Source organism: Ischnura elegans, chromosome 9 (genome assembly GCF_921293095.1).
Source record: "Ischnura elegans chromosome 9, ioIscEleg1.1, whole genome shotgun sequence".
Taxonomy (NCBI): Eukaryota; Metazoa; Arthropoda; class Insecta; order Odonata; family Coenagrionidae; genus Ischnura; species Ischnura elegans.
The window spans coordinates 39,810,765-39,836,321 of NC_060254.1; the positions used below are offsets into that span (position 1 = coordinate 39,810,765).

At 36.1% G+C, this 25,557-nt stretch overlaps 1 protein-coding gene across 1 annotated transcript in view; it reads left to right on the forward strand.

The window, feature by feature from the left end:
* LOC124165544 (neprilysin-like) overlaps window positions 1-22,208 on the forward strand; it is a 43,662-nt gene extending 21,454 nt beyond the window's left edge. The window contains exons 3-19 of the mRNA XM_046542992.1: window positions 349-817; window positions 3,459-3,575; window positions 3,703-3,808; window positions 5,090-5,309; window positions 5,640-5,783; window positions 11,580-11,681; window positions 11,795-11,922; window positions 13,694-13,880; window positions 14,376-14,474; window positions 15,324-15,404; window positions 18,697-18,803; window positions 18,924-18,988; window positions 19,176-19,295; window positions 20,635-20,783; window positions 21,402-21,563; window positions 21,746-21,822; window positions 21,949-22,208. Coding sequence (XP_046398948.1) covers window positions 349-817; window positions 3,459-3,575; window positions 3,703-3,808; window positions 5,090-5,309; window positions 5,640-5,783; window positions 11,580-11,681; window positions 11,795-11,922; window positions 13,694-13,880; window positions 14,376-14,474; window positions 15,324-15,404; window positions 18,697-18,803; window positions 18,924-18,988; window positions 19,176-19,295; window positions 20,635-20,783; window positions 21,402-21,563; window positions 21,746-21,822; window positions 21,949-22,048 — 2,433 coding nt within the window. The 3' untranslated portion in view covers window positions 22,049-22,208. The remainder of the gene's footprint in view (window positions 1-348; window positions 818-3,458; window positions 3,576-3,702; window positions 3,809-5,089; window positions 5,310-5,639; window positions 5,784-11,579; window positions 11,682-11,794; window positions 11,923-13,693; window positions 13,881-14,375; window positions 14,475-15,323; window positions 15,405-18,696; window positions 18,804-18,923; window positions 18,989-19,175; window positions 19,296-20,634; window positions 20,784-21,401; window positions 21,564-21,745; window positions 21,823-21,948) is intronic.
* The last annotated feature ends 3,349 nt before the right edge of the window (window positions 22,209-25,557 follow it).

A 25,557-nucleotide genomic window follows, 5' to 3' on the forward strand; every position in this document is an offset into this window, starting at 1 on the left:
TCCTCAGACAAAATAAAATGAGAAAAATTCATTTGACTTGTTAGAGATTCAAACCCATATCTCCAAATTGCTGGTCAACATGCCACCGGTAAAACCATAAAGTAATCAACTACATATTGAAATCAATATTCTACAGATTAAAATTAAATATCTGGCAGAAAGTCAAGAACACATTGATAAACATTCTCTCCTGTACAAATGTTAAGAGTATAAGATATATGTACTCTATGTTATTGTTGATATTGTTAAAGTAATTTATATTGTAAGAGTAATTTATAGTGTAAAATTTATACAAATTGATGAATAAAATTTATTTTAATGGCAATTTTCCATATTTTGTCCATGTAGGATTATGATTCCGAGTGGGTAAACACAGCAAATCCAAGCAATACAACAGAAAAACCCCAAGAGGGAAAAAGCGATCGATTGATTCAAGAACAAATTGATGAAACAGGCGGAAAAATTACCACAATCGCACCCGAATTGGATACAAATGAAGAAATTGAAGGAAAAATTGAAGAGAGAGGAGGAAAAACTACCACAATCAATACAAATGAAGATACAAAAGAAAAGACAACAATGGCAACTCTATCCTCACTGGATAATGTCCACAACCATGAGAACTCATCCACAGATGCTGAAGTTTGCCAAACAAAGTCCTGCAAAGCCTTGGCGGCCAGAATGCTAGCACTGATGGACCATTCCATTGAGCCATGCGATGACTTTTATCAATATGCCTGCGGAGGTATGACAGGACCTGGAAGCGAATGGATATCTGAGGAAGCATCTGAAGCCAATGCTTGGTCACGCATATCAGGTGAGCCAGTCAATATGTAGCCAGAGGCAGGGCAAAAGTAAAATATTTATAATACTGTGAAACCTGCCCAAGTGACCAGCCCTATTCATTGGCCACTTTCCACTGGTAGAAAGAAATTTGCTTCACTGGAGCGTGGGTGGTATTCAGGTTCCCTATATATGTATTGATATTTGTTGATATTGATATTTGTTGTTGATTCACGGGCATCAGAAAGCCATAAATTTCAATATGTCAACTATATATTTAGTTTTTACAATGCTGAGATTTAAATTTATCATTCCTCAAAATGAAACATTGCAAAATTATGAAATGCAACAATATCGAAAAATGTGGTGTCAGACGATATTGCCCCCGGGCTAGCAGTCTCCTTAGCACATGTATCACAGTTAGCCACCACAGGAGAGAAAAATATCGGTGAGCGAAGCTGAGAAAGCTCCCCCAGGCTATTTGCCTGGTGATCATACTAGCAAGTACAGTAGACCCTTTCCTTACCATATAAATGCATTCCGGAGCAGCAAATTCCATCGCATATTGACTTTGCATTACATATTTCTGAACGAGGAACCCATTATGAGAGCATTGGCACATTAAGATATTGCCATGCTAAAAAAGTGTTTTGTTAACAAAAAGGTGTGGAATCACATAATTGATGACATATTGTGAAAGTTGAAATAAAATCTGCGAAATTTGAAATCTAAAAAAGAGTGCACTCAGCTCAGATCATATGCCAATTAAATTGTATGTCAAACCCATCTTAATGCGGGGGCCCTCCATGTAGTGAAACCTGTCATAAGGGCCACATTTATTCAGTGACCATGCTTTCTTCTGGAATCTGGAATCCAACTCTGAAACTCTCCTCTTGAATCAAACCTATCTCCCTCCTAAAGCCGGAATCATTTGATCACTCACGTGGTTACTCACTCAATGACTCAGCCCGAAGGTTGGTTTTTATAGGTGAAGGTAGAGCTCACCTCAGACTAAGCTGCAGAGATGAGAATATCACACATTCAGGATGCAGGGACCAGTTTATTCACCTCGCACTTCAGGGATTTAGGATGAAGGTATTTGAAGGCTACAACTAGGACATCCATGCGCAGATTTAGGGAAGGGACATTGGGGAACAAGCCCCCAAGATGCTTAAAAAAATAGACTAGATTTTTAATATTATTGTCATTATGTTTGTTTTGTTTAGTGTATTACAGAGCCTCACTCATCGAAGCCTTGATCTCAAGTCAAGGAGACAGATTTGCCGGTCATTGGTCATTTGCTAGTCATTGCTCAAAATAAAAATCACCCAAGTGGGAAAGGGGCTCAAAAATAGGGTGGTTTACAATTTTTAATTGCCTAAATCGAAAGATTAATACTCCTGGAGTAATTATTTCACGATTTTAGATTTTTAAATAATGATATCTATTTTTTGCGAAATGTGAAAATTTTCAAGCGCACGAAAACACGACAGCTAAGTATGAATGCTGGGAAAAGTCCGTGTGACGTCATTCTGGTCCCACCTCCACCGTGTAGGCCACCATGATATGAGGCTATGAGTGCCGCTATGATGCAGGCTGCTAGCAGGTAGCAGAGTAACTTGCTAGCAGAGCTAGCAGATAGCGCTTGGCTTAAGTAAGGATTATTAATACCCTATCAAACAAAGGAAACTTTCCAACCTTAGGCAATTTTAATAGGTGATTATTAAGAGATGTTTCCCTGAGCTTTGTGTCTCATGCATGCATTGGTATCTCAGACGATGTAAAACTCCGGTCTACTTGTATAGCATCTGGGCCCCTGTGACGTCATGTGGAGTGGCATCGCATGGGTGCCAATCTGGCCTTCTTCAAATGAGGTTAAATTGATCATTAACATTCGTCTAAACTGGGATTTCTAAAACCAAATAATTTGTATATGTATTATGATTACACTAATGGTGGGTAATGAATCGGGATTAATGCCTTTCTTTTTCTTTGATGAAGGAAACTACCCTACTGTCTTTATAATTCAGGTAACTTATTAACATTTTCATATTATTAAATTTCATGCTAAAATTAAGAGGATATTTCATACATTAATTGTTGTACCTTTTTTCTAATCTCAACTATAAAAAACTGTTTGCCTATCAGACCCTTGTGCTTTCGCCAGAAAAATTCCTGGATCCGCCATTGGGGAAATCAACCCACGCCTCTTCAGAGAGTAGTCTTAAAAGCCCCCAAATATGTTGGTACACCACTGTCATCCAGTGCTTAAAATGAAGTTGATGGTGGGCGAATTAACTTTGTGGAAGTTATGCACGCTAAAATAAAATAGAAGGCACTTTGCACTATCCACATGTATTTTAATACCCGGCAATCTTGAAAAGTCAGTAAGTTTGAAAATGACGTTGAACACATGGAAACTGGTTGCCGAGTATTAAAATAGGTGTGGAAGGTACAAAGTGCCTTTTATTTTATTTTCGAAGTGCTTAGAATATTTAGCATTGAAATTGATGTTCATATGAATAAAATTAGTAGGATAAAATTCTACCGAGGGCAAGTTTATTATCAAACCGCAATATATTAGCACTTAAAGATGGTGTCGGTTCCTTCACACAATGATGGTAGCAAGAGGGTGAATCATTATTTCTAACATATGTCTCACTATACCATTTCAGATATGCTGACACTCATCAATGAATCTAGCCCAATGAGCCACCAGAAATTCAAATCATTTCATGACAGCTGCATATTTTATGACCATCATGTTAACTTTGATGTACGGTTAGGAAAAGGTAATTCATTACACTAAGTGTTGTAATATATTTTTATAAATAAGTGCCAATACATATTTACTTATTACTTGTATGGCATATGGACAGAAAGTTTTGATGATTCATTCCATGGACTAACCATCAACAGCACGGGATGTACTTGCAAGCGTGGGGAGATTTTACCGAGACAACGAGTGGAAAGAAAATCCAGGAAATCTGACTGTGTTGATTGGAAATCTTCTAAAACACCATTTGTAAGTAAACAGAAAATTATATGTAATAATCCAATTTCAAGAACACATTATTTACTCAAGGAGTTTAGAAAAGAATACATTTTGCTACTGGGGTGGTGGTGGAATAGGGAAGTGCCGCATGAACTGACCATGGAGGTTACAAACAGATAATCTTACAAATAGTTAATTGGACAACAGATAATAGGGTGGTTTCCCATTATTTTTTTATTGCCTAAATCGAAAGATTATTACTCCTGGAGTATGTATTTCACACTTTTAGATTTTTATATGATGATATCTATTTTTCGCGATTAAATGAAAAGTGAAAATTTTCAAGCGCGCGAAAACGCGATCGTTTTCTTTGATGAAGGAAACTATACCCTATTATGGCTATTCTGCATTAGAATCAATAGCACGCATCGACCCTTATGGGGTTGTCAATGTTTTGGTCAAAGTGGTCGTGGTTTGTCCTACCCAAGCACCCCAATCCCTGCCACACCTCGCTCCACGCTCGGAACCAGTGGTACCCCCTCCATGATATTTACTACCTCCTTGTCTTAAACCCATTCCCCACCTCCTTGGCAAAACCCTGCCAAACTAGGGAATTCCCCTCCCTCTCCCCTTAACCCACACCTCAGAATGCTACAATTTTTGCCATTTTTTTAAAGGAATTTTTGAGTGACTATTTATTCTCTGTCATCGATGCAAGTGTACCAGATTAACCCTGGAACCGTACACCGGGGCACTCAGTTCCCCCCGGGAAATTTAACTTTGCCGTAAATTTTATGTAAGGTTTCTTAATCATCTTATTATATTTGTTAAAATATTAAAACAAGTAATTAAATTTATGTTTTTGCAATAATTTAATAATAACGCGTTTTCAATGTTTTTGTGAATAAAAATAAGTTTTTGCATTTTATACGTTTTTTAACTCTTAGGGGCACTCAGTACCCCAGTGTACGGTTAGTGTAACAGAAATGGAGGTGTACGGTTGCAGGGTTAAGAAAGTGCCACATCAAAACCTAGGTCGTCAATTATTAAATTTATGTGAAATTACAAAGTTTTTTTGCTTAACATTTTGATGATATTGGATGAAAATTTTCTGTCTTGAAGTGCTACCCAAAATCACTGGTAGCAATTAGTGCACCTAGAGTTGAAAATATATTCTTATCTTCAAGATGTTTGAGAGTCCCATTGTTCACGAACCAACTCCATTCTTGCGTTAACAATTGACACTTATATCATTGCAGTCTTCATTGCTTTGCAAGTAGTGATGAAATTTATTTTTTTCCTCAAATATAGCTCACCATTATTTGACATACTTTTGGATGTGGATGCAAAAAGTCATAAGTTTACCTTAAAACTAACAGCACCAGTGGTACGATCTCCTTTTGGGGATATTGATGGCATAGCACTGAGTGGTTGGAAATCAGAGAAATGCATGCATGAAGCTACAAAGAGACCTCAAAATAAAGAAAAAGTTGACTTGGAGAAGAGGTATCTTGAGTATGTCAACTGTAGTGTAAGTATGGCATCTATTTCATCCTAAAATACAGCTGACCATGAACCAAATGAAGAATAAGGCCAATGACTCAGCAATTAGATTTAGAAAAATGCAAAATCATATGAAAAGTAAGAATTTCCATATTTAAAAAATCATAGGCCTTTTTTCTTCTTGGCAGAATTTATGCTCTTCTTTAGTACCATTATATCAAAGAAAGATTTGGCTCACACTTCACTTTGTAAAATTCAATAATGAATGATTCCATTCTTGTACTTGAAGTAAATGAGTACAATTTATGTATATATATGAGAATATTTTCATGATTTACACACTGTTTTCCCTCTTCAGAGCCAGTATGAAGAATATGTGGGAGAAGTTGAAAAAGCAATAGATGCTCTGCAAATAATTAAATATGAAAATGAAACTGACACGCAAAAACTTATTCGTGATACTTCCATTTACATGGATCTTTTTCTCGAAGAAACTCAGAAGGTAAGTAAGATTCCAAGTGCATAGTCTACTTGAGTGTTGCATGACTCAAGATTTTCCACACATGATCAATGATTGTTATACATCACAGGGATAGCTTATGTAGAACCTCATTTTGGAATATCCCTTCCATACATTCAGCTTGGAGGGGAATAACTAGGGATCTCAAAAGATTACTTTGGCCCCAATACAGAGTTTAACCATAGTGCTGAGAGGTGCCTCTTAGGACACTTCAGGAATATTTGTCAAATGCAATTTATAAGGGACTTTGGTCCTTCTAATTTGCCTATCCCTATCTTTCACACTTATATGGGCTAACAATGCCTAACAATAATTTGGAGGATTGACAATGGTAGGGGGGGCAATGTATGATTAAGAAAACTCATTTTAACCTAAAATTGTAGAATTCCTACATCAAAATTGTAGAATTTTGATTAAATAATTTTATTTAAAAAAAGTCACTTCTCCATTTCTGCTGTTTTTGAGTAGATTAACTGAACGACCTATCGGTACCAGGCCCGAAACTAGAGGTTTTTCCAGAGGGGGGGGGGGGCAAAGACAAATTTTCCAACCCCATACCCTTATCCCCCCTAACTCTCTCCCTCAACCTCTCCAAACCACTAAAATATAATACAGAGTTGAGGACCTCAAATCCGGAAAGCTTGGGACAAAAGGGTTTCTGAATTACTGGTCTTCATGGTATATTTTGTAAATTAATTAATTTATAAATGCATAGAGGCTCTTGTACTCAATATTTGAGATCCCTGTGTGTCCCTGCCCAGGTTTTTAGTGTACGTTCATCAGGGGCACAGCTAGGAATTAAGGCTGGGGGGGGGTTTAGGTGCAACTAATACCAGGGTGTGTAGGGGTATGGAATACCCACCAGGATAAGCGGTAGGAGATTAACACGTGGTATTTAAATTCCTAGGAACGCCGAGATTGGAAATATGTGCCTATTGGGGCATAATGCCTTTGGTTTAAACATGGTTAAAAAGCTAATGTTTTGAATATAACTTCACCTAATCAAACATTATGATGCATCAATTCATAATGAATAACGAACAACAACTGAAAACGTACTAACGAATACGTATTGCACGCTTTAAAATTGTTTAGGATGACGCACCTAAATGATGAGAATCTTCGTCATCCGTCCGGAACATTTGGGAAAAAAATGACGAGAATTCTCACCATCCGTACGCAACGTGTTAATAAATTGCGGAATTCTAAGATAAATGGTTCAAAATGGTGAGTTTTACAGCTTTCTGAGGGATATTTTATTAATCCTTACCTTATTCTATCAGTAATATCAATCAATTTAAGTTAAAATGGATTAAACTTAAAATTTCTCTGAGCTCTGGGGGGGTTTTTATCCCCCAAAACCCCCCCCTCACTGCGCCACTAATGTTCATAGCATGTGCTAACTTCCTACTCGTCCCAGACCAAGGCTTGGAGAGTGGTGCCACTAGTAGGCCAGTCGAAACACAACGAAGAAGAATTTTCAAACATTCCGGATTTCTGGATCCCGGATTTGAGCAGAGGTGTCATGGAGCCAGAACATTGCTCCGGCACTGGTTAAGAAAAAACATAAGAGTCAAATAATACTTTTATCAATTTTGGTGCCTCAAAATTTATAAGATTATGCCCTATTGGAAATTTCTTATAAGAAAATTTCTTATCAGAAATTGAACATATTTCTTATAAGAAAGTTTCTTATAAGAATTTTTCCTATAAGAAAATTTCTTATCAGAAATTGGGCATTTTTCTTATAAGAAAATTTCTTATAAGAATTTTTCTATAAGAAAATTTCTTATCAGAAATTGGGCATATTTCTTATAAGAAAATTTCTTATAAGAATTTTTCTTATAAGAAAATTTCTTCTAACTATCAGTTACAAAATGTTATTTTTAACAAATTTTCTGATGGAAATATTTATTATAAATATCATCTCAACATGCTTAAAACACTTGCGCAAACTTCTATAAAAAGCTACATAAGATTTACATCCCTACTGAGAGTACAAAGTTAGCATTATACCTAATTCAATCCAAATGTAGACGCCTATATCTTATACAGCAAACCTAATGATTTCCCATGAACCAAATGTAGATGTCTATCATCAGTGTACATCAAAAAGGACATTGAAGCTCTGTAAAGTTCACCTGGCTGGCCAGACAAGGCAAGATACCATAGAGGTCTTTCAGGGCATGGGTTCTGTATAGGGTTAATGTCCCCACATGCTAAAAGAAACTAAAATCAATGAAACCAACGATAGCCTAGAATGATATCCTGATAATTGAATACAACTTTGGCAATCATTACGCAATGAAATATACAGGAATTGCAATATGGAATATGATTTAACCTGGAAAATTGAAGAAGCAAATGAAATAAAATTCAAGTTCCACTGGAGATAGGTACTTCAAGAAATTATATGGGAAGGAAGAGTAAAATTTGATAAATCAAATGCATATGAGCAATGTTTATTTAAGATACCAGAGAGAATGAGACCTCTACATGCAGATTTGGATAGATAATGAAAGAAATAAGCAAAGCAAAATGGAATTTGATGCCATTTTGGAGAAAAGGATACGTAGAAGGGAGAAAGGATACGAGGTCAATGCCTTATTTTGGCTAACAATAAGTGCAAGATTTAGGGAAATTAATAGGAATCACAGAAACACTGATTGAGAATAATAGTTGACCCAGTCAACACAACAATTATGGCCACAGTATGGCCGAACTGTGGTTTACCTGTGGCAACTATGGCTATGGCTAGCCACAGCTTGCCATACTATGGCCAGACTGTGGTTGTCATGCGGCAAGCCATAGTGTGGCTTGCCATACACATATGCAACTATGGCCACACTTTGGAAAGCCACAACTGCCACAGATGATAAAGTTTGTTTACGGTTGCTATAGATGCAGACTTGTTGATGAGTTATCAAAATGAGAGTTGGCTGATTTCATTGATATAAAGAAAGTGTGTTAAAGAAAGAATAATATGTATTTATTTCAAGAGAAAAGGCTTCCACATTATTTATTGATTTAATCTATTTCAGCGTCTTTCCGTGAGTACTGTGATGTTGAAATGTGGAGAGGATTGGATAGACTACCGTAAATGTTGTAATGACTAAATATGTGATTTTACCTGTTACAGATTGGTCCATAAGCCTAGCTAAAATAACTTGAGGTGGATGTGTAACATGTTATTGTCTCAAATCCAAGGCAATATTGTAATACTAGCTTATCTGTTCTATTGTAATACTATTTATGTTATCCTACTCCACGTACTAATATCTACCAGAAATCATTTCTGATAACGGGATCAAAATTCTGGAATTCTCTCCCTGAGGATCTTAGACAGAGGGGCTCCATCCATGCTTTTAAAATTAAATTGTACATGGATTTACTCAGTGGAGAGCTAAAATAAACTCCCACGAAAATACAGCCTATTATGTATCATTATTATGTATTATGTACTATTGCCCAATATTCCGTCTGCCTATGATGTCAAATTTCAATCCTTGTTACGTGTTATTTCTTTTTTTTATAGATGCGTATCAAACAACTTTACTTGACATTTTTCATGAACTTTTGCTTTGATGAGCCATTTTTTGTAAATTGTGTTTTTTGCTCCAAGGGTTTTTTCCCAGAGCATAATAAATATCTATTCTATTCTATCTGCAATGTTGTTATGTTTTTTTAGTGGCTAACCTAGGCGATCATTAATGGTTATATTATGTTATTCATGGTTAATTTACTGCAATAATAAAGTACTTACAAACATTATTTACTGAGTAGGAACTTTTATTTGCATTTACCTTTCTGATACTCTATATCGCAAAGTGCTACTTGGGGTATTGGGTGCCAACCAGAGGGCATTTTATCGTATTTATTATTTAAATTGATGGTAAATTAAAATTTTTGGTTCGCATCTAATTTTCCAAAAAAATCATTATTTTTACATTGATGGGCATAGCTAGGATTGAAGGAGGCATAATAATACTATTAAAAAGGAATTATTATATGTATAAATATTAATATATTAGTGGTGGAGCATTGTGGCTAGCCAAAATGTGGCCATAGTGTGGCTATCCACACTAAAGCCACATTATGGCTAGCCACACTGTGGCCACAGTGTGGCCGGGGGTCAAAACCATTATGGCGCCATAATGGCAACCCACTATGGCCACAATGCCTTGCCACAGTGTGGCCACAGTATGGCCACACTGTGGCCATAATTGTTGTGTTGACTGGGGATGTATTTCCCATAAAATAATAACTGTGCAGATGTTGGCATACTCATACAAATTCATTCTCATTCTCTTCAGAGACGACTAAATCACTCACTTTGTCCATTAAAACACTGTTTTCATTAAAACTTCCTCTTATGTTAGATATGCCACAATCTGAAAAACATACATGTCTATCTAAATTAATGATGAAAAGTTTAAAATTCAACGAAACTATCTGTTTAAGGTAACATAATTTTAGGAATGCCAGTTTTTTAATACTTACCAAATGAGGTCAATGCCTTATTTTGGTTAGAAGCACACGACTTATTTTATTAAACTGCTATCACAAAGACATAGTGAATGATTAACATATAAAAGCAATCCCTAGCAACCTAACAACCAAACAAGTTTTGGTTGTTAGGTTGCTAGGGAACCATGTGAACAGTATCCTGCAACGTATGCAATCGTAGTATAGATCGTGGTTATTCATGGCCCATATCGAACTTCCATCGGTCAAGTAATCTGTAGACTCGAAACAGACAGATCTTTTAAGTCTACAATTTTTCATGTGCCCTCAGCTATATATACTAACAAGTCGCATTAAAGAAGCCTCCGCTTCTTGGAACCATTTATGTCAAATATGTACCATGCTGAAAAAAAACAGGAAATTAGCAGAACATTACTTAAACAAGAGTTATACATAATTTCAAAAAATAATCTTATGTAGAATTCCTTAAATAATTATCAATTGCCAACATAAGTTATGGTGACACGCCTGCTGGATAAAAACCTAAAAGGTATGCGACCCGCACAGCATTATTGTAGAATTCTATAAGAAATGCAGATTTCTTATAAGAATTTTTGTAAGACTTATAGAATCCTTTAAGAATGTCTATAAGACTTATAGAATCCTATAAGAAATCTGTAAGACTTATAGAATCCTATAAGAATTTCTATAAGACTTATAGAATCCTATAAGAAATATGTAAGACTTATAGAATCCTATAAGAATTCTGTAAGACTTATAGAATCCTATAAGTCTTACAGAATTCTTATAAGAATTTCTGTAAGACTTATAAGAAATTTTCAATAGGGTGTACTCGTGACCAAAATAAAAATATTTTTCGATTTGTTTACTCTATACTTGCTGAAATAATTTATACACACAGAGTAATAATTCACTTGTAAAAAACGAAAGCATATTCTGGCTCTGCTAATTTTGACGTTTTTGGATTTGAGGTCCTCAATTGTACATACAATTAGCTATAACCAATTTTTTTGAGATGCGGTAGTTGAAATGACACACTGTATGTTTTTTATTAAGAAGTTTCATTAATATTATTGTCTAATAATTTATAAATTTATAATTATTGTTAAATAATTTAATCATAAAAATTAAATAAACTTTTCAAACTTTGCCACCTCCTGAAATCGGGCACGGGCCATGTACCCTCTCTGCTCTAGTTCTGGGCCTGATCAGTGACACTGAGTGATTCCTCATGTACTAACATATATTAGCCTCCAAAATAACCCTTTTTTCTTTCATCATGCCTTGTAACAGGTGAAGATAAAAAAATTGAGTCATGGAGAAAAGAGAAGAATTTTACTGGCAAAAGAGTTTAAAATGTACACTATGAAAGACCTGAATGCCAAGTTTCCACAGGTAAGTGCTTAAGTACTGCATTTAGTCTCAATCATAAACCTTAATTGTACCAAAGATTTCAAGTTGCCAAAATGCATCAAAGTGATAAACGGTTTTTTTTATTTCATGTTCAGATCGACTGGATTTACCTCATTTCCATGCTTTTAGGGGAGAACATAAGCGAAGAAACCGAGATCCAAGTTTATTTTGAAGATTATTTCCAAGATTTCTTTCATGGAGTCATGAGTGCGACAGAAGCAAGGTAAAGTTGATAGACACATTATAATTATACAGCATGGCATTTTCCATGTTGGGGCGAATTCAGCATCATATTTGGGGGGGGGGGTCATGACCTTGGTTTAGGGAGTATGGAAAATCCCCCTGGGATAGAGGGGGGCTTTTACTGTAGGGAGTGCTATGCTCTACGATAAATACAACTCAAACTTCTCTCACGTTTGGGAGTTGTAGCCATGCACTTGCATATACACTTCCATTATCCCTTTACAAGGATACAAAAACAATTTAACTACTAAAAAGAAAATTTTTTAGTAACTTTTTTGAAATTGAAATTGATATTTTTTTATAAAATTTGGGGGGGGGAACATAACCCAGTTACTCCCCCCCCCCTAAATCTGCCCCTGGTTTTATGCATCTATCTGGGATTCAACTAGAGTTGAAATTAAGTTGACATCTTGTTAAACCTGTGGCAGCATTTCAGGTGGAGCAAGTAAACTGTCACTTCTCCTGTATTTCGAGAATGATAATGAGAACATTGGCGGGGTTATTCCTGGGGTATTGTACTGGTAGGTAATTTTGTTGTGTGCTGAAATTTTGAGAGCTAAGTCACCCATTACCTTCAGGATGCAATTTATTCTACTTTGAAAACAATGGCAGGCCTAACACTGGAAAGGGTGTCAAACAAAATGAGAATGTGGCAAGAAAGGGGAAATGAGCACACTCAGCTGAGAAGCCTCATTCTGCATCCAAGTAATTAATTTTGGTCTAAATTGAAAATCAAGTTTTAACCCGTCAACGCCCATGGGTGCCATATGGCAACAATTGCATAGCTGAGCATGTACTCCTGCAATGCATTTCATATGTGAATTTTAGTGTACATTTCGGTGCACATACTTAGTAGAAGGTTTCCTCTATTATTCAGTCAACTTGAATTGTGTTCATTGTGTTGAGCTCCTATGAATCATATTTTTTTAAAGCGAAATGTGTGTGAATTAAAAAAAACTTTGGGCGCTGATGGGTAAAAGCCGAAGAGCGAGGAAATTGATATCAAGTTGAATTTCCTTTGAATTTCAATCCAAATTCAATTTTGCAACTTCCATCTTGACCATTTCTTTTGATCTCATTTCCACGTCTGGCTGAGTTTAATGCAGTCCACTTGGTTAAAATTCTGGGGGTGTTTTTCAATTTTTATTTTCCTTGCAAATTATCATTGGTGATAGAATCTTTCTTGGGCAAACACCCACCTCTTGTCAGTCAAAATATTGCATCCTTCTCCAGAGAATGCATTTCTGTGCTATGGCTGACTCCTGCATATGTCTCGGTGTGATAAGGTGTTGAGTGGTAGTGGAGAGGATAGTCCGCTGATGTCCTTTTAATGAGGAAGTTACGGAGTGCCCTCTCTGCCCAACATAGGATTTCCTGCAAGTGCGCAAGATTTTATGCCTACCTTCAATGCTCAAGGGAAGGAAATATAAAATCCTCTGCTAGGAGAAGAGGGGTAACTTATGAAAAGAGTCAGTCCAGCACTTTACTCCCTTAAAAGGTGATGGGCTGCCACTGAGCTAAATCTAATTGGTATCATTAGATGGAGCTATTGAAAATGACCATTTTATGACACACAGTTCCTCATATGTTAGGAAAGTTTTTATGTAACTTTTTTATTACATAGAGCACTAGTACATCCGCATTTTGAGAACACACTAAATATCTGACTGCCAAAAGAATAGAAAATAAAATTCAAAAACTCTATAATTATGGAATAAATTTACCATATTTTCCTGGTTAATACTTTTCAGACATGTGAATAATGCTCTCATGGGAATGTTTGCTCATGAGCTATATCATGGATTGGTGGTTAATCGCAGCCCCTGCAATAGGAAAGCATATTGTCTAACTGTAGCCAAGGAGTTGATGGATCCGGTTGCTTCTTCCCTCTTCATTCAGTCTTTTGATGCAGCACAATTGTCGGCCTACCAATCAAAGGTATGTTCTAAAATACTAAACAAGCTAAAGGAGATAAGTATATGTACATTTGACAAGTAGGAATTCCATTTCAAAATTTAATTTCACCATAAAAGAGCTAATATATATATTTTATTCACCAAACAGGAAAATCTTACATGAGTTAGTTCCAGGTTACCAATCTTCCAAATGTTAGGTAGTTGAGGAAATACCAACTCCCCTAAAATTTCTTCAATATTTCTTTAGCATATCTGAAACTACTTAAACTATCATTTGCCAAGCTTGAAATCACCCTGTATCTAAAAACTAAGTGTTTTGAGGACATGCCATGGGGCAAAGTATTTTCACAAATAGATGCCTCACTTGGCGGCTGATCAGCTTGACCCATGATATGCTTCCTAAACATATTTTAATTAAAATTATTTCATTGCCAAGCTACTGAACTTCTTATTTCTGTTATTCATATTTAACTTGAAATTATTTTATCACATAACTACTTTGCTTCTCATTTTACAGATTGAAACCATATTTAATAGCATACTATTAACACTGAAATACGAAATAAGCACCTTGACTTGGATGGACAAGAACTCCCAAACTGCGGCTCTTGATAAGGTTTGTTTCTTTTGATATATTTCTTTCAAGTTAGCAGCCTTTTATTCCTATTGCAAAGTGCTTAAGAAATGAGTTTGGTTAGAAAACTTAAGCAAGATTCTGTGTACACTCATTTCATCACAGCACAAAAATTGTTTTCATATGATAGTTTAACGGCGTGGATATTCATTCATATATTTAGTTACCACAATCTGAATGAATTTTGATGCATATGAGGGATTGAATTTAATATCCAAAATTTGCACCCAAGCTTAATGCATATAAAAATAAACAAATGACTAAACTGCAAAGTAGGATTGACTGACAGATTACATAATGAAAGCACAGATGATCATCCGTATTGAATGCTGCTCATAATCCCCAAATTTGTAAAATGTTTTTTCGGCATGTGTTTGCTCCAATAATTTTCCGATTTCCCAAATTTTCAAGACTGATATGTATACATCTAATCAATCCAAACTTCAACTAACAATAAGTCTATCTTTCACAGAGGCAAAAAACAATGCTATTGCATTTTGGGCATGTGTGTCTCGACTATATATGATTTTCTGGAGGTGATTCTATAAAAACCCTATTTGCATAAGCTCCATGCACTCAACAAAATAGAAAAATGCTCTACCAGAATCACTAAAACCTCCATAAGCTAACCAAAAAAATGTTGTTTCACAAATATGGTCTAGTTTGAGGTGATTCTCTATCCACACATTGATTTCCATTCAAATATGAGACACTTTAGACATACCTATTTTTTAAACCTACCTATACTATAGAAAGTAACTCTTTTTTGGTTGATTTGAGGTGGACTGAACCATATATATATAATGAATATGCATTCATTAATCTTCACAGCTCCAAAACTTGCGTCTATATGCTGATGGTGGTGTCTCAGTCTTCCGCAATGCGAGGTACTTGGATTCTCAATTTGCTACGGTGAGTATAGCATGCATATAATAAGCAGATTTAGGAGGTGGGGGGGGACAGGGACTCTTGCCCCCCCCAGATGCTTAAAAATTAGGCAAGATTTTTTATATGGTTATCATTATGTTCGCTTTTTGTGTATTACGGAGCCTCAATCATTTAATTCCATATTAATAACTTTCATTTTTTTAACACATTGCGTACCGGGGTATTTAAATTCCTAGCAACGCAGATTCTGGGTGGAGGTGTTGAGATTGGAAATATGTGCATGTTAGGGCATAATACCTTTGGTTTAAACATGGTTAAAAAGCTAATGTTTAGAATATAACTTTACCCAATCAAACATTATGATGCATCAATTCATTATGAATAATGAACAACAACTGAAAATGTACTAACAAATACGTATTGTACGCTTTAAAATTGTTTAGGTTGACGCGCCTAAATGACGAGAATCTTCGTCATCCGCCTGGAACGTTCGGGAAAAAAATGATGAGAATTCTCGCCATCCGAATTGTGGCATCCCACCCCTGGCTCGCCCGGATACCAAAATAGAACCGGGGGGGAGACGTCGCACAAAAACTAAAGAAAATATATAAATCCGCGTGGATCCCTCCCGCATGGGACCTACGGGACAAAACTATGCCACTCTCTTCGTGTAATTCACATAAATTAAAAATATTCCCCTTCTTTGGAAATAATTGCGGGTGGGGGGTTCCCGATTCGACCTGATGGATAACGTTCGGGCACTTATGCACTCTTCCACAACGCATTCATGGAAAGAAAAACGAAAGGGGCGAAAGGAATGGCGAGGGATATTTTTCCTTGAGGTGACCTGTGAAGGAATTAAAACAAAACACTTACTCAACACTTTCAGCGAAACAAAATATAATTCAAACAAATAAGGTTGCATATGACAAAAACAAAAGAAACCCTCTTATACACTAATGAAGTATGAATTGGTGAGAGCAATATGTGAAACATCAATGATTAAAAAAAAACACAACAATGTAACTTGATTTTCAAGATGAAAATCAGAATAGCAAATGATAACAACAAAATATAGTTCGGTTGTGAACACGTAAATAATGATACACTTTCAATGATTTCTTGACGGGGGAGGTAAATGAAAGTCCATCCCAACGAATGTAAATTTTGGTGCGATTGTTAAGTTTACTTTGTTGATTAATTTCACTTTCACTGAGTAACGGGTGCGTTCCGTAACTGCCTGTCTTAACACTTGGCAGGAGACAAGAGGGGGCTTTGGGGGGGGATAGTTGCGATCTTACTTTATCATTGTCCGAGGTTAGACCAGGTTGGATCCAACAAACTCTCGTTCCATTTACTGCACTCCTTTCTCCCTTGTTGGAGGAAGCTGCATCCGGAACGGAGGTAATGCGTCCTCTTCTGCTGGTCCTTGCTCCTTCGGACAGGGGGGGGTCTCTTCTTTCAGACCAATCAGTCTCGTGATCTGTTTGGGCCCCTCATCTTCTCTGCCGTGTGTCGCACCCAAAATTCGAGCATGGGCTCGGCCCGACAGTCACTTCAAAATTATCCCGCTTCTTCTACGTGCACCACCTTTTTATTATCCCCCAACTTGGGGTGGGGTAACGCACAATGAAAAGGGAGGAGGAACACACCATTCATGGGAAAAACCCGAGTTCCCCTCCTCCCACACACACACTCACACACAACCTTACATAATCGGCGTAACCACATTCATCCCCACTTACTCATTCACGCTTTCCTCCACGGGCCGTGGTCTGGGGGGGGGTTTGGGAATGTTCTGTGGAATGGAGTGGGTAAATGGTAGGGAATAAATGCGCCGAGTAAAATGCACTTTGTAATGGGGTCTGAACCATTACAGTATGCAATGTGTTAAGAAAGAGAATATTTCGTACAGTAATTTTTGTGTCTTGTTTTAAATCTCAAGTATGAGAAGATCGTTTGCCTTGTGCCCCAGAAAAAAAATTCTCTATCCACCCCTGATGCATATAGTACTTTTTTCACTGGGTGCACAGAGGGTGGTAGCCAGAGAGTAGAGCAGTTGGAAGTTGATCTTAGGATCCAGGGTTCAATTCACGGGTGTGTCCAGAGGCGGTCTGGCCAGATCGGCTGGTCGGCAATCGCCGATGGTTCTGAGCCTTGAAATCGCCGAGTTGATGGGGCCCCCACAATGCCTATCGTGAAGCGCACATATATGAAAGAAGTAGGGTTGGACGGATCCAGGATTTTTCTCGGATACAGATTCGGATCGGATCCTTGATTTTCGGAGACGGATCTTTCGGATTGGATATTTTCGGATCCAAATGCATTTTCAAATTCCTGATGATGAGATTCCCCCTATGATTGTTCAATCTCTTGGGAAGAGTCACACTATATGCCAGTCGTATTTTGCCTTTTTTATTTTCCACGGCTGAAATTCTCCTACGTAACCTCTGCGAGAGCTTTCAAATAAAACAGTTCATGAGTAGGACAAGAATCGCATGCGACGGTGCATTAGAAGACAGCATCGGAACTCTTTCCACCTTTATTGGGTGCTGCATTCACTGAAGCTATTGTCAATAATGTAATCACCCCAATTTTTGCACAACCCATTTCAGCATGTTCATTTTCGTGGTCACTTGTAGACCTCTAGTGCATAGTTTGCAAATCCACAACACACATTCCCCTCTTTTTCTCAATTTCTGTGATAATTGACATAATGAAGGCATTATTTCTACTCATGATCATGGAATTTATAATAGAAATTTTTGCAAAAGGCAAATAAAATGGCATGTTATGCTCAACCAGGCTTGCTAAATTTAAGTTTTTTCGTGCTTCATTAACATTTAGGATCAGTTAAAGGAATGTCAATTAACTTTCCCCTCTCTTTTAGCAATGGTGATAGTTTTCCATCAAAACTTCAACAACATTATGTGTAAGTAAAAAATTGCCTGCATAGGGCAATTTTCTACTGAAATAGAGAAACGTTACCTACTTAGCTGCACTTGAGTTGTGGATTACCGCTTTGTTGTGCATCGAGAGTGGAATTGTTGGGATATCATAGTGAATCATTTAAATGATTAAAAGTGGGACTATTATAATCTCAATGTTAATTTTCATTACAGCTTATTAATACCTTTAAAACATGGTCATCTATGCAAAAAATATTGTTGACAATAAAATTATTATTAAAGTTTTTACTACCCTTTTCCTTTACCATAGCTTAGAGATTTCCACAAATTTATTTGAAATTGCTTGTAATTCAAAGAGTAGGTACATATCTATTTACACAGTAAAAATCCTGTTCCTATAATTCTAGGTAGCAGCCAATGAAACATATATTGAAAATGCAGTAGACTTAATGAAAAGATACAGGGAGAGAATGTATGAAGTATACAGGAAAAACCCGTCAGAGCCGGAACAAATGTGAGCTCTAATGCTTATACCAGTCACTATAATGAAAAAAGTTTATTCTTTCATTTAACTATAGGTATCCAATGCTAAGAAAAAATGTTAAAAAAGTACTATGTATTTTGAAATTTACAGATGGTCTCATTTCCTGTTACCCTTTCGAGAGCAAGGAATAGTAATCTATGGACTGAATTCTATAGGTGAGTAAAATTAAGGTTTTTCACCTTTTCTCTGCATCCTTCTGCTTAGGTTGCCCTCTGAAAGATGTACCTACTGAATAATTGGTATCAGATTTCCAAATGGAGGCAAGAGTAAACATTTGTAGTCACAAATGTTTGGTGGATTAAAAATTTTCAGCTACCTAACCTTTTCATCCTTTTGCCACAGTTATTCCTTATGGAAGAATGATCAAGCCATATTTCAGTGAAGACTACCCACTGTATGCTCAGATGTCCGGATTAGGATTTATGATTTCCCATGAAATATGGCATCAATTTGACACAACTGGTAAGTATATGAAGATGCAATATAAGTAACTATTTATATTTATTGCTCACATTAACAATTTAAGGAATTTTGTTTTGATACCTACTTAATGTTGTCTTTTACTCAATTTGATGAGAAATGATGAGCAATGATTTCTCTTGCAAATGAATGCGAACACTTCAGGGGAGAAAGAAGAAAAGAGCTAAAGCTACATCTTTTCTGGATCTTTACACCCAGCTGATAATTTAAAATAGTGTTTCAATATTCAAGTGGGGAAGATCTCATTGAGTATTTCTGTTTTTTTAATACATCAATACAATGTTTGCAACATGACGTACCACATTAAAATTGAAGCTGTTCCTCAACACATTTAATCCTCCATTCCGCTGCTTAATAAGATCTTCTAACCTTTCTGTAGACAATATTGATTCTTTGAGACACTTCATAAGTTCAACATTTAATCTATGCATTCTTATGCTGTTTGATGTGCCATTTGGAAAAACTAATTATCAATAGAACTACATATTATGACACTTTGATTCTCAAAGCATTGCATAAATACATTAAGATGGTCATTTATTTACTAACCACCATTTTTACCAATAAATTGGATACATATGCTTTAGTGCAATGCAGCTTTAAGAAATGTATTTTCGTTCATAGTTTGTAGACAGCCTTATTGGTTTACAAGCACTTTAGTAGTTCATAGGTACATTCTGGTCCGCTAGTACTCCCAGAAAATGTACTTGAGTTAGTGCAATGTATATAAATACTAAGGTGGTATAGTTGGGTTGGAATTTGCCCAGAGAAGACAGCAGAAACCACACTTGTCCCTATGGACTGGATAAGAATGAGTATATTTTTTCACCAATTTTAGCACTCTCTCCTCAAGTTGTTTGATTTCCTCACTTCTATTTGATAGTACTACTCTCTTAATAGTCTTAAATATAAGTACCAGTCTTAATTTATCTTGAATAAAACTTATGTTTTTTATTTGAATTCAAATCAATCAATGATATACTAAGATCTTTATACTAACAATATACATTTTGAAAAACCTCATGTGAGATTAGGGGAGGGAGAGAGCATAAAATTTAATGGCATCTCACCATGATGAAGGGAGTAGGAAAATAACTCAAATTGCATCACATAATAAATGGACAACCCCAAAAGTGATAATCAAAGGTATACTTTCTATAAAGGGTATACTTCAAGGGTATAATAACCCCATCTAAAATACTGAAGTTAAAATATTTGTTGATGATGAAAATTAATATTTTACAGTGATAATTATTATTATTTTTCCTTAAAATTAGTGTATAAGTATGCATATTATCATAATTACTCTATTTTCTCACAGGCGTGAGGTATGATGCCAGAGGCCACAGGGATAGCAAATTTTCTGGAACTGAGACAGCAACGATTACAAAAACAGCTGATTGTTTAACTGATCAAGCTAAATTTACCAACACCCTTAGCACACATAAAGGAGAAGTGTTGTCTTATAAGGTGAGTGACAAGAAAAAATTATCCTTTCTGCAAAATTCTGCTAATAGTTCTCATCATCCTATATTATGTATCAGGAAACATAGGAATTGCAGTGAAAGATTGTACTAAGGTAGGATATGATGAGATTTCTGTACTCTGAACTTTATGTCAAGTTGTTCAATTTCATAGATCATATTTCTGTGAGAAAAAGTGTTCTTTTAATCAATTCCTTGTAAAATAATTTGTATGGCCCAGAAGTAAACAATGCAATTATAATCCAAAACATTGATAAGTTAAAAAGGAAATCTCTATGCATATATAAATATGCCACATTGTAATAGAATACGTTTTGAAATTGAATCACTTCATATTTTTATCAATGGTGTTGCACTTTTCAGCAAAATAAGACATATATGCATGATGTTTTCACCCTCTCTTGGTATCATTAGGTAAAAATTTCTAGGCTTTGAAATTTGTTATGCATGTATGAAATATTTTCTAGGAAAGTACCTAATACACCATTTATTAGAATTAGGAACTTCCATAAGGTAAATCTGAATCTGTAAATAAGTACCTTACTTTAAATTATAAGTCTTTAAATTTTATAGTGATAAATATTGATTGATTCTCTTCCCACAGCTGAACCCTGCAGTATCCTTAAATGAGCGTCTTGTGGACATTGGGGGAGCTCATCTTGCATACAAGACTGCGTTGAAATTTTCAGATCCAGACACCAATTTCAAGGAACTTCCTTGGACTCCACTCAAACCAAAACAACTCTTCTTCCTCTCTTTGGCTCAGGTAATGGTCAATAAAATCTAAACAAAGTTAAACGTAATAATAAAATTTTCTCACTCATACCCAAACATGCAATGCATCAGAATTTGGTAAATGGCAGAGAAAAATAATCAACTACGAAAAAGAAGTCTTCATGTCTTCCAAAATTACTTTCATCAATTAAAAAAACCTTTCTTCTATTTCAGCAATTCTGCACTAAAGCTTCAATGTTTGACTATGCAGTTTCAATGTTTGAAGATGAACATTTGCCACCACTTTTGAGGTAAGTGCCTATCAACTGTCAACTGAAAATATATGAAATATATTTTACACTATGCCCATTTCATTTAAGAATGCATTATATCATTGAAGTTATTCACAATGAAACACCTTCTTTTTTACTTCTTAGAGTGAAAGACATCACATTCCATTCCAAAGAATTCTCAGAAGCCTTCGAATGCGAAGCTCCACAAAGAAGGCGATGTTTACCATTTACGGTCCATGAATAAATTACATATTTGTGAAAGAACAAAGAAACAGTTTTTCAAAGATTATGAATCTCTCCAAAAGACTGCATGACAAGTGGAGTAAAAGTGAAGAAAGATTTAGTGCTTTCCCAGCGAATAGAGTTCGTAAAATGTTCTCGGGATCGCCACCAGGTCAGGAACTGCATAACTGCTGATGTCCCAGTGAGAAATGGGTGGTGGAATCCACGTGGAACCCACGTGGAGAATTAACGTGGATACCACGTGTTTTTGGTCGTGGAATCAACGTGGAACCCACGTGGAAATTTGGTGGAAAAATTAAAACAGCAGTAGGTGCTGTCCTAAAACCATTAAAACCTCAACCACTCTATATCTAAACCTTCTATATATGTGTCTACGATTTTTCATGTGCTCTCATGGCTGCCTTTCCACGAATTATATAAAAATAGAATGTGCGATACATTTTCACATAACTAGCGTGGTTTCAGGATGATAAATGACGCAATGTCACCAGAGAGTTAAGATCCACAAATTAGAAATTCTGTTTAACATTTAATGCTAATCACCACAAATCCGCTTGAAATCAACGTGGATTCCACGTGGGTCCAACCACTCAATATCCACCACCACCAAATATCCACCACTCAACGTGGACTTCACGTGGGTTCCACGTGGATTCCACCACCCATTTCTCACTGGGGTTTCAATGTCTGACTCGGTTATCGTCCTCGGGGCTGTGAGTGACTGGAGTGTGAGGGCTTCACTCACAGCCCTGAGGACGATGGCCAAGTCAGACATCGAAACGTCTGCAGTTATGCATTTCCTGACCTGTGGTGGCGATCCTGAGAACATTTTACGAACGGGAGTAAAAGTATTTCTCCTGTATAAAAAAAGAGCATGTGTATGCTCAGTGCAATATCCTATTTTGTTTCCTACAAAAAAATGGGAGAAAGAGAGATTAAATCTGTGAACTAAGATGCATGGGTATGAAAAATGTGATACATACATCCATTATTTATGAAGAAGAGGACTGTGATTCAAGCTTCAGATCTCTTCTGGAAAATAACAATGCTTCACTTTTGAGTGTTGTCATCGATGGGGTGAGCACATTGTATTTCTAAAATGTACAATGTTTAGCAGTATAGTACAAAATGCTGCAATATATTGCAGGATCTCAAATGTAGTAAACCTGGGACCAAACAAGTTCCGAATTTTTGGTACAAACAAGGTTGTAAGAATAAAATATCTAAAAGAAACTACATCGTAATGATAAAACATCAAAATTCAAGTCAATTATTTAAATATTCAAGCAAACTATGAGTGCAACCTTCCTGCTTCACATTCCTTGTCACTTGCCTCTACAGGTACATATTGCCAATCGCAAAATTCAACTTCATGAAAGGAATAGCCCAGAGCTAATTTAATCTAACTTCTTATAATAGTAAAACATACGTCTCCTTTCTAAATTCATCATTAGTTGTCCTTAAAGGTATAGTGATAAGGAGACAGAAAACTTAATTGAAAATATTCCCAAGTTCAATTTCTTTAACTTTAAATAATATAGTATAAGTGACGATGAAAGACAATATTCTTTTATTGACAAGAAAATGAACCTTTGGAACCTGTACTTCATATATATTTCAGATCAAATAAGCAAAAACTTAACAAAAAAATAATTATGGAAGAGTCTTGAATGAGCTGGTGAGTATTCAAAAGCTAAGGGAAATCTAAATGTTACCCCTGAATACAGGCAACACTTCCTTCGAGACATGAACTCAACTAGTTAGTTATCCATAACCACATAATATGAGATGGATATAAAGTAGTTGAATTATAAGGAAACAAGTTTATCCTAAATTACTTGCATTGGATTATTTTTATCTAAGGTAAATCCATATGTATCCTGAGAAAATTAACGTGTACAAGTAGAAATCTGAATAATTGAAGATCGAAATTAAAATTTTTCTGAGTTACAACCAGTGGTATAACTTCAGTTTTAAAATTTAAAAGGTGGTTTCCAGGATCTCTCTCATGGAAGAGGATCTCTCTCATAAGTACCCAAAGTAAGAAAAAAAAGGTCACTGGCTTATTTTGCTCGTGTTTATATCACTCAATGCTGAAAAGAAATTTTCACAAAATGTGTGAACAAAGAAATGATTGTGAAAACTATTTTTTACAAGTGAAGTATTTTTTTTATATTTTACATGCATTAACAAATATGAGTTTCTCAGTCATAGAGTGGGCATAATCAGTTTTGTTTATTTTAAAATTGAAATATTTAGTAAAAATATCATTAATTAAAATAATGCTTTTTACTATGATCTTTATAGAAGAAACAATCCTCCACCTAATAGGGTAGTTTCCTTCATCAAAGAAAACGAAAGGCATTGATTGCGATTCGTTACCCACCATTAGTGTATTCATAATATACAAATTATTTCGTATTAGATATACCGGTTTAGACGAATGGCAATGGTCCATTTTTATCCTCATTTGAAAAGGGCCAGATTGGCGCCCATGCCATGCCACTCCACGTGACGTCACAGGGACCTAGTTTCTATACGAGAAGATAGGAGTTATACATCGTCTGAGGTTACCAATGCATGCATGAGGAACAGAGCTCAGGGAAACATGTCTTAATAATCACTTATTAAAACTGGCAAAGGTCGGAAAGTTTTCTTCATTTGATAAGTTATTAATAATCCTTATTTAAGCCAAGCGCTACCAGCCAGCAGGGTACTCAGCTACCCGCTAGCAGCCTGCGTCGTATCAGCGCTAAGCCTCGCCTCAAGGTCACCTCGCTGGGTGGCAACGGGAACCAGAAATACGTCACACGGAGAGATTTCCGGGCATTCATACTTATGCGTCGCGTTTTCGCGTGCTTGAAATTTTTCACTTTTCATTTAATCGCGAAAAATAGATATAGTCATTTAAAAATCTTAAAGCGTGAAATACGTACTCCAGGAGTAATAATCTTTCGATTTAGGCAATAAAAAATAATAGGAAACCACCCTATTGCCTAAACACTTTTTTCCCACAAGCACCTTTTTCAATAGCAACGGAACTCAGATAATTTAGTTTAGATAGTTTTAAATAGTTTAGTCGAGCCAAATCTCACGATATCTCACTACTGGTAGAAGGAGGGCTAAAAAATCGCCAAAACACCTCGCGCCATTACTGGACGCCAACGAACATGTAAAACTATACTAAAATCAGACGCATGATGGTTACGAGTAAAATGAGATTCGCACATGAGGTAGCCATGAAAAAAGGAATTAAAGTGCATTATTGTCCTAGTATGCCATAAGAGTTAATTTAATAGGGTAGTTTCCTTCATCAAAGAAAACGAAAGGCATTGATTGCGATTCGTTACCCACCATTAGTGTATTCATAATACACAAATTATTTGGTTTTTGAAATACCGGTTTAGACGAATGGCAAGGGTCAAAATTTATCCTCATTTGAAAAAGGCCAGATTGGCGCCCATGCGATTCCACTCCGCATGACGTCACAGGGACCCAGTTTCTACACGA